At 37.8% G+C, this 9,810-nt stretch overlaps 1 protein-coding gene across 1 annotated transcript in view; it reads left to right on the top strand.

Moving 5' to 3' along the window:
- Positions 1-410: 410 nt before the first annotated feature.
- DNAH14 (dynein axonemal heavy chain 14) overlaps positions 411-9,810 on the top strand; it is a 344,464-nt gene continuing 335,064 nt past the window's right edge. Inside the window, exons 1-2 of the mRNA XM_058533894.1 lie at positions 411-487; positions 5,693-5,830. Coding sequence (XP_058389877.1) covers positions 411-487; positions 5,693-5,830 — 215 coding nt within the window. The remainder of the gene's footprint in view (positions 488-5,692; positions 5,831-9,810) is intronic.

Below are 9,810 nucleotides of genomic sequence, written 5' to 3'. Positions count from 1 at the left end.
CCAGTTCTGTTGACTTCCTTAAGTTCTTCTTGATAATTTTCCCTGAGGAGATGATTTTAAAACATACCATTATCTTTAGTATGGAATTTCAGGTAAGTTAAAATTATATGTACATAAACCCATCAATGTGAGAAGTAAAAAATTGCCTGAGAGAGGAAGTTAGACAATATAGAGACTGCCCTGAGAAGGATAAGTAACATAGTGAAGGGTCTAGAAATTACACTATATATAAGAAACACTTGAAGGTAATCGGGATATTAAATTAAGCTTAGTGAGATGTTGGGAAATATATATGCAGTTTTGGGTACCAATAGTCATAGCTGTGAAATCATCTTTTATATTTAAAAAAATAATGTGAATGTATTTTTTACAGCCCATTACTTCATAGTTTTGTTCAGGAAAAAAAAAATATGGAGACATATATACCCATCGATTTGACCACAGTAAATCAAGACACGAACAAAGAGAAAAGCAACACAAAACCAAGGTAAAATGAGATATAATAAAATTAAAATTTCAACAATATATGGCTAATGGTAAGCCATTCTGACAGTGAAAAACATAAAGTTCCATATGAGGATTGGATGAGGGTTCTAGAATTTAGAAAACCTTAGTTTCTTAGGGAGTGGTTCCCGACAAGACAGGCAAATTAACTGGCTGCTGGCTCCTTCCTCCAGACCAATCTTGGATATTCCAAAAAAAATGAGAAAGAAGTTGATGGGTGTGAGAAATTAACCAACAACTGAGAAATCCCAGGAAGGCAAAAGGTGGTTAGTTCCAGGTATGGATTATGGATAGAAAATGGCAGCTCAGAGCAGATGGAGAAAAGGGATTCATGTGCTATTTTTCTTTATCACATTCCTCTGCATGGATCAGTATCCCCTCAGGAAAAAAATAATGGAGGTGAGAAAATGCTTGAAAATATTATTGACCTCTATGTAAACATGATGGATCGAACCCATGCTTTTACTTCTCTCCTTCCTAAAATTCCACTAAAGTGATAGTGATGATAAAGATGATAAAATGATAAAGAGATCAAAAAAGAATAAACCCACAAGAGAATGAGAGATGAAACAAAAGCAAGTGGGAGATACCAGTGAAATTTTGGAAGCTTGCAAACAGAAGGGCAAGTGATTATTTTGCAAAGCAGAAAGTGTCAACCTAAGACGGCAGTGGGTGAAACCCAGAAGCCGGCCGATTCATCCCCCCATCATCCCCCTCCTACACTTACTTCCCCCACCCCCCAAAATTCAGGAATTCGGGACAGTAGATGCCGCTGAAAGTGGCAGTGCTGCTGAGACTGAAATCAGTAAGCTGAAAGTTTGTATAAGAAGCGGTTAGAACCCCGATCCCCTTCCTCGTCTCTCGCAGCCAAGACACTGTTTCTTCCTGCATTCCAACAGAAATGATCCAGGCTGTGGGGATACCAAGCACAGCTGAGAGTAGATTACTGTACTCAAATCAAAGGGATCATTGGTCTTCTTCCTCTGCTTGACTTTGAGAAAGCTCACAGCCAAAAGCTCAGAAAATTATTCTCCGGGAAACTGGCCAGCCAAAAGGAAAGATCTACAGATGATGACAGTTAGGAACACCTCAGCAAAGCCCCAGATTATCCTATAGTGAAATCTACCAGTTGACGAACTCCACTAGCGCATGAAGCGCTGTCTCATTGCTATTTTAGTGGCGATTCTTAAATATAAGCAGATAACCCATGATTATTTGAGGAAAGTTTATAGTGTAATAGAAACCCAAACAAATCAAAGAGGCTTGGAGGAAATACAATGCAGGAAGAGGAAAAGTTCAACAACCACCACCACAAACCTATCAATAGATGATCAGAGAGGTGACAGAAGAAACAGTTAATGTTTAGAGAACAAAAAAATATGGAACATTTGGAGAAAATGCTTTTGGAAATTAAATATATAATAGCAGAAATGAAGATTGAGAGAATAGTTGAAAGATAAAGTTGAAGAAATTTTCCAGAAAGAAAAATGAAAAGATAGAGATAGAAAGTAGGAGAGAAAAGATAAGGGATACATAGAAAACAAAAGAAGATGACAGAAATAAATCCCCAAAATGTCTGTAATCACAATAAATGCAAATGAACTAAACCTTTTTCTTTTTTTAAATATCAAACTGAATAAAACAATAAAATGCATGTGTGGAAACATCTTGAAAGGCAAAAAGGTACCAATAGATGAAAAGTAAAAAGATGGTTACACATTCTTTTCTAGGTCATATGGAACAATTACAGTACTTCATCTTGTTAGACCATAAAACTCATTTTAAAAAATTTTCAAAACTTAGAACTGAATATAGTGAAAGAAAGAAAGGAAGGAAGGAAGAAAGGAGGGAAGAAGGAAGGGGCTTAAACTACTGCATTAACTATGTTTATGTCAACATATAAAAATTGTGTGACATAGCTAACTCAGTGTTTAGAGAGAAATTTATAGTCATAAAAACTTATAAGAAAAAACAAGAAAGGCTGAAAAATTGATGAGTTAACAATCCAAGAAGTAAGGGGGGGAAAAACTGAACAGAATAATCCCAAAGAAAGTTGAAGGAAGGAGATAAACATGATCAGATATTAACAAAATAGAAATGAAAGACAAAATAGAGAAAACAGCAAAAGCAATAGTTGTCAATAAAACTGACGAAGCTTTGACAAAATCAATCAAGAAAGAAGTCACAAATAGACAAATAGGGTTGTGACATTGCACAACTCCAGGAAGCACCATTCACAACATGTTCTCTTTACATGTTGCCTCCAGAAACACAAATCCAAGGAGACCATAGTGTGAACGGTGCACTGTGGAGTAGTCCCAGCCAATGGCCCTGTGACCAATATTAGATCAGAAAAGGCAGATAAGTACAGAGAGATCTGCAATGAAAAAGATAAGAGAAAATTATTTCATGGCAAGAAGTTAGAAACATAAAAATTTTAAGAAAAATGTAAACAAAATAGACTCAACAAGAAATAGACATGATGAACTGTCTTAACCACTAAAATTGTTGAATTAGTAGTTATGAATCACTACCAACCCCCTAACTGCCACTCTTCCCCCTACAGACCACACACAGCAGGCCCAGACAAATTTACAGAGTTTCTGAGTTTCTAACAGATTTATGAGTTCCAACAAAAATTCAAGAAACAGATAATTCCAATCTTATACAACTTCTTCTACAGAATAGAAAAAGAGAAAATAGTCCCTAACTTAATTTATGAGGGTTGTTTATACAACTTTCCAAGTCAGTTTCTTTCACGACCTTAGAAGCAAAAGATCGCCCTGAAAATATTAGCCTACAAATTACAGCAGTGTATAAAAATGGAAGATACATCAAAATCAAATGCAAGATTAGTTCAACATTAGAAAATCTATCAATTACCGTTACTAGATTAAAGGGAGAAAAGCATTTGATAGAATTCAATATCTCCTAATTATAAAAACACTTAGCAAACTACTTGATTAAGAACATTTACCAAAAACCTAAAGCAAATATCATATTTAACGGTCAAGTGTTAAAAGCATTCCTTTCAAATTCAGAAAAGTGACAAGAATGCTTGTTATTGCCACTTCTATTTGACATCCTATTCTAGGTCCTAGGGCAATAACACAAAAAAGAAGAAAAAAAAAAGACAAAAAGAAATGAAAGCTCTAAGTTTTGAAAAAGGAGAAATAAACTGAAATCATTCACAGATGATGTGATTGCAAAGAAAGTACAAAAGAATTTACAAAGTTTTATAATTAATAAGTGAATTCAGCAAGGCTGCTGGAGTAAAATCAGTCTTTGTAAGTGACTTGCATTTCTGTAGTCCAACAATAGATTGAAAATGTAATTAAATCATAGCTACCATTTGTAATAGTCATGAAAAATAAGGTACCTAGAAAAAATTATATTTAAAATGATATGTTTGACTTTTATGGAGAAAATTAGAAAATTTAATTGAGAACACAACAAAATTTATGTAGAAAAGCAATGGGCCAAGAATATGTAAGCACTCATCAAGAAAGACAATTTGGGGGTCTTAATCTACAGCTATCAAAACTATAGTAATTAAAGCAGTGTGATATAGAAACAAGGATAGACAAATAAAAGTGAAGAACCAGGGAGAGAGAATTCTCTACATTGTGAGTGATGACAGACTTGCTGTTACAGGTCAGTGAGGGAAAGGATGGGGGTCTTCAATATTGGTGTTGCGACAATTGCATAACCTTATGTGGAGGGGGGAGAAATTGAATCTGCCCCTCACACCATACCCAAAACTCAAGGGTTTAAGAATTTACAAATAAATTATAAGCCTTGTGAAAGGCAAACTTTAAAGGAAAAAATATAAGAGAATTTTGTCATCACCTTGGACTAAGAAAAAATTTCTTCTTCTTCTTTTTTTTTTTGTGAGGAAGATCAGCCCTGAGCTAACATCCATGCTAATCCTCCTCTTTTTTTGCTGAGGAAGACCGGCTCTGAGCTAACATCTATTGCCAATCCTCCTCCTTTTTTTCCCCCAAAGCCCCAGTAGATAGTTGTATGTCACAGTTGCACATCCTTCTAGTTGCTGTATGTGGGACGCGGCCTCAGCATGGCTGGAGAAGCGGTGCGTTGGTGCGCGCACGGGATCCGAACCAGGGCCGCCAGTAGCGGAGCGCGTGCACTTAACCGCTAAGCCACGGGGCCGGCCCAAGAAAAGATTTCTTAAACAATACCAGCTATATAGGTAAAGAAAGATAAATTAGATTAAAGTTGAGTTCTGTTTATCAAGACTTCATCAAGAAAGTGAAAAGATAGGTCCAAAACAGAAGCTATTTTCAACACATAAAAAGATGACAAAAGATTACTATCCAAAATATGGAAAGAATTCCTAAACATTGTTAAGATAATGGTAAACAATTCAGTACAAAAAAACAAAACAAAACAAAGGATGTGGATAGACATTTCAGTGAAGAGGAAACTGTTCAAGGTGTTGATAAACCAAATGAGACTCACAAAATTCTCACAAATTAACTCGAAGTGCTAATATTAGGTATTAGGAATACCTAATAAAGCTGTCCATAAACAAGTTCAAAGAAGTTGTGCTTTATTTGTCTTTGCAGAGAAGTGTTACCTTATTCATGTGATTAAGTATTTTTATTTTATGTACCAATGGATATTTTTCCACTGAGAAGTATATGTAAGGATTTACAGAACCCTGAATTTCCTCTGCTTGTAAAAACATAGTCTATGGCATAAGTCGATAGTAGGCACTGATTTTGGATTCTGTTTTTATGAAAAGGTTTTTCCAACATTTACGAAGCAGACAGTTGGCTAATGTGTTGTGAAAAGATTTTGGTTTTAATCCTGATGTGAGTTGTTGTTGTTGGTGGTTTTATAAGGCAGGGTAATATACAAGTATAAAATTTCAGAAAACCGTATTCCAACCTCACTCTGCCACTAACTTAATTGGGTAACGTTTCTTCATCTTTTAAAATTAGATGAGGATTCTTAAGTCTCTTCTAGCTTTAAAATTTCAATGGTAACATCAGTTAGACCTATTTAGCATTTAACTAGACTATGTTTTGGATATGCTTTTCAAAGTGCTTATCAAAAATTGCTTGAAAGGATAGATATTATATTGTATTATAAAGTACGAAATAAAGACTTAAACTTTGTTATAGAGAATGTTAACCATAGCATCTTATTTTCTTTGTCATAGCAGACTTTTAAAATATGAAAAGCAAAAATGCAAAGATCTCACACCATCAGAGAATCAACCAGCTAAAACAGCAGAAAAGGAAACACTGAAATATAAAACATTTAGAACATTGTCTGTATCCTTGAAGTCAGAAAAAACGGAGGATATTTATGAAGATTACTATCCAGGCATGTTGATTTATGTTTTCTTTTATGGAGGTGGAAGGTTTTCATAGCATTAAATCAAGAAAACGAGTGAAATATATTGAATTACTAGAGTCTACTTTCAACATACAAGGTTTGGTACTTTACTAATTTCATTAGTCATAGCAATCAGCAATATCTTCTTATACAAAGCTGATCTTTTAAAGGGAACGTAATCTAAATACTGATCACAATGATAAAAATAAACAACAGTGATGTGACTGTCACCACCCAGAAAATCTGACATTTCTACAGCAACTTAACATTTCACATCACTCTTTCACAGGTATCACATTTTTTGTGAAGTAAAGACTCTAAAATCAGGTCGACATTCTGAGTCCCCAGTGCCTCCTGGCTGTGTTGTGGCCTCCTCTGTTGCTCTTGTCTACCAGGGTCCTGATTACTCCTCCACATACTTCCATTTTTTAAGTCTTCCTTCCTTCTCCCTGTCCCAAATTCTACCATTTCCAATATTTAAAACAATTTTTAACTACAACTTCCTTTTTTGTCCAGCTCTTTTGTATCCTCACTTTTATAAAGGTTACTCTTTGGTCTCCATTCTTGTCTTCACTTCTTCCTGGATCAGCCACTCTGTTATTGTCATCACCAAATAGGGGTCCTCTATTCACTGCAAAGACAAGCCAACAGTCCAGAGGCCAGGTGGTAGGAGAGAAAGGGTCTTTTTTGACCTCAGCTTGCTAGCAAGGGGGAAGATGGCGGCCTAGTGTCTATAAAGAACCATCTTAAAACTACAAACTTTTGAAGCAGTTAAATAGGGCAAATGGGCTGAAAGGGGGGTGGTCAGAATGTGACCATCTGGTGGTCCTTGAGACGCTGATCATCCCTTTTTCTTGTCACCGGCGATGGATACCAGCATAGGGGCTCCTTTCTGAAGGTCACTACATTCCTGGGAAAACTTAAAGAATGAAAAGTTACTGTCTTGTCACAATAAGGAGGTCTATGTGTAAGCTAAGGCTGAGAAAGCAGCAGAGCGTGCATATTGCTCACAAGCAGGTGCGGACTTATCCAGGCTACGTGCAAACTAAAGCATTGCACACTCAACAAAGGGGTGCCTTGTGGATCAGGTTATTTATAGCTCCAATATTGTTCTCTTCTACAAGATGGCTTCTCTTATGCTAACTTATGCTAACCTGTGACTACATATCTACCATAGCTATTTAAGCAGCACTAACATTATCAGTTTCAACTCCATTTCCCCATTTCTTTCCTCTGCACCTGGATTGGCAAAACTTCAACTGTCATCAATGTAATTGTCAGTTGTCTCTGCTTTAACCCTTGGGTTGGTAAGCCTTTCTGCAGAAAACTTATGCAATCACATCCATTGGTTCTTTTTCCTAATTTATGGGCTCCAGCATCATTGGGGGTGCTCAGTGCTGCTTGGTGTCATTTTATGTCTCCTTTTAGCTTTCCCTCCCATTACTCATAACATCTGTTTAAACTGTCACAATTTAACTGTAAGTCTCTCTTACTTAATTATGCCTCCTACTTTATAAAAAATAAAAATTAAAAATAGAGGTAATCAAATGGAAACCTCTCACTTCCAGCTCCCCAGCCCCATCTGCAGTACTTGTCTCAGGGAGTAACTGTGTCTTCTGTCCCTTAAGGTGAATCCCACCACCTCGGTTCTGGAGCTCCTCTTCTGCCTGTCCTCAGGAACTTGGGGTCTGTCCATATCTTCTCTCTCATCTTCCTTTCTACTGGCTCTTTTCTGTCAGTGCATAAACATGCTACAGGCTTAAGGCTTACCCATCTTAATCAAAACAAAACAACTCAGAAACATCTTTAGTCCTGTATTCCCTTCTCACAGTTACCACTATATGATCACGCCTCGGCTTCCTACCTCCACTTCCTTACTTCTAGTTCACTCAGCCTGGATTCTGCCTCTTTCGTTCTACTGATAAGACTCTTTCCTATAAAGGTCACCAAACACCTCTGTATGGCTAATTCCTTATAAAAAGAATTAATTTATAAATAAAATCATCTTTCTTTTACTGGACTATTCTGCAACATTATATTATTTGACCACTTATTTCCTCTTTTCCCTTGACTTTTAAGGAAAACTACTCTCCTGGCTTTCTTTCTACTTTTCTAGCTTCTCTTTTTCAATGTCTGTCATGGCTTTTTATTCCTCTGTCTACCCTTTAAATGTTGTTGTTTCTCAAGTGTTTTAGGTTCTGCTGAAATTAGTGTTTCTTATCCTCTCTGGACTAGACCATAGTTTGATTATTTTTAATAAGGATATATTTCCTCCTATGTTCCATATTAAATACACATCCAAAACATTTTGGTAATACCTGCAATTGCCTTCAGCCTCTGCCTGAAGATGGGTCTGTTTGATTTCCCAAAAGGGCCTGAGCTCCAGAACTTCTGGCCTTCATTGGACAAGAACGTTTTTATCTGAGAGATTAAAACAGAGGGAGTGCCTGGGCCTTATAGCTAAGCTTCCTTTCCAGCAAAGTGAAAAGTAGAAGGAATACTCTGACCCTTTTGCACTTTCCTCAGTAGAGAGAGGGCAGAAATATAAGGCTGGATAGGAATACAAGGGCCAGGCAAAGCAAGGGGTTGTTGGCCATGTCAAGGATGTTGGCATTATATGATAAAGATAAGAGCCATGGAAAGATTTTAAACAAGGAGTTAACATGATCAGATTTCTGTTTTGAAAAGGCAACACTGGCTGAAGATTGAAGAATAGATTGTAGAGGAACAAGAATTGAAACAGGGAGACCAGTTAAGAGGCTTTAGATATTCTGAAGGTAGAATTATCAGTTATGGTGCTGGATTGGTGAGACAGAGGGAGGTGCCAAAGATGATTCCTAGCTTTCTGGTTGGTATAGTATAATGAATAGTGGTGCCATTCACTAAGATAAGAAGACTTGAAAAAGGGTCGGGATTTGTGGGGCCTGGGGGAGGGATCATGAGTTCAATTTTGGACAAGATGTATTTGGAGTACCTTTGGTACATTCCATGGAGATGTCAAGGAAGCAGTTGAATATGTGTGTCTGGAGCTCAGAGAAGTCAGGGCCGAGATGATATATTTGGGAGTAATCATGTGGGTAGAAACTTAACCCATGCCATAGGTGAGATTGCCTAAGGGGCATGTAGAAAGTGAGAGTGAAACAGGGCCAAGAAACTGTAGCAATTATGAGCCAGGTAAAGGAGGACGGCTGCAATGGAGACGTGGGATTGGACAGAAAGGTAGGCTAAATCGAATGACGAGGAAGAGAATGAGTGTGTGGTGTCATAGAAGCCAAGGGAAAAGATTGTATCAAAAAGGAAGGAGCGGGTTTGAGTTCAAGATGGTGACCTAGGAGGATCCTGAACTTATCTCATCCGATGCACACACCAAGTCTACAGCTACATACGGAACAATTTCCTCTGGAAAAAAAACCCAAAAACTAGCTGAGCAACTCTACACATTGGGCAAATGAGAAAAAACTCACATCAAAATGGGTAGGAGAGGCTGAGACACAATCTCACCATAAACCCCACCCCCAGCGCAGTGACCCACAATTGGGAGGGAAGTCACAACCCTGAGCTTCTCCCTGAGGAGCAAAAAGTTTGAACCCCAACCTGCACCTGAGAGATGAGCTCCCAAAACATCTAGCTTTGAAAGCCAGTGGCGCTTGTGTCCACGAGACCCACAATGCTATAGAGAGCCGAGAAACAGTTGTTAAAGGGCTCACACATGCGGACTCACCCAACCCAGGGCCCAGCACAGAGGCAGCCGAATGAAAAGTGCCCAGACTTTCTGTGAAAGAGGCTTATTTGCTTGTCTTAAAGCACCAGCCTGAGGAGTTGGCATCTAATTTAACACACTTCTAGGGGCCTACTGAAATACTCTAAAGACGGAGGCCGGTGGGTGCCTTCTTTGTGTTCTCCCTCTGCCTTGCTCCAGGTCACCAGTATCTCCCAGAAAGG

This window comes from Diceros bicornis, chromosome 38, assembly GCF_020826845.1.
Source record: "Diceros bicornis minor isolate mBicDic1 chromosome 38, mDicBic1.mat.cur, whole genome shotgun sequence".
NCBI classification, from domain to species: Eukaryota; Metazoa; Chordata; class Mammalia; order Perissodactyla; family Rhinocerotidae; genus Diceros; species Diceros bicornis.
This window is presented reverse-complemented; position numbering and strand designations above follow the sequence as displayed.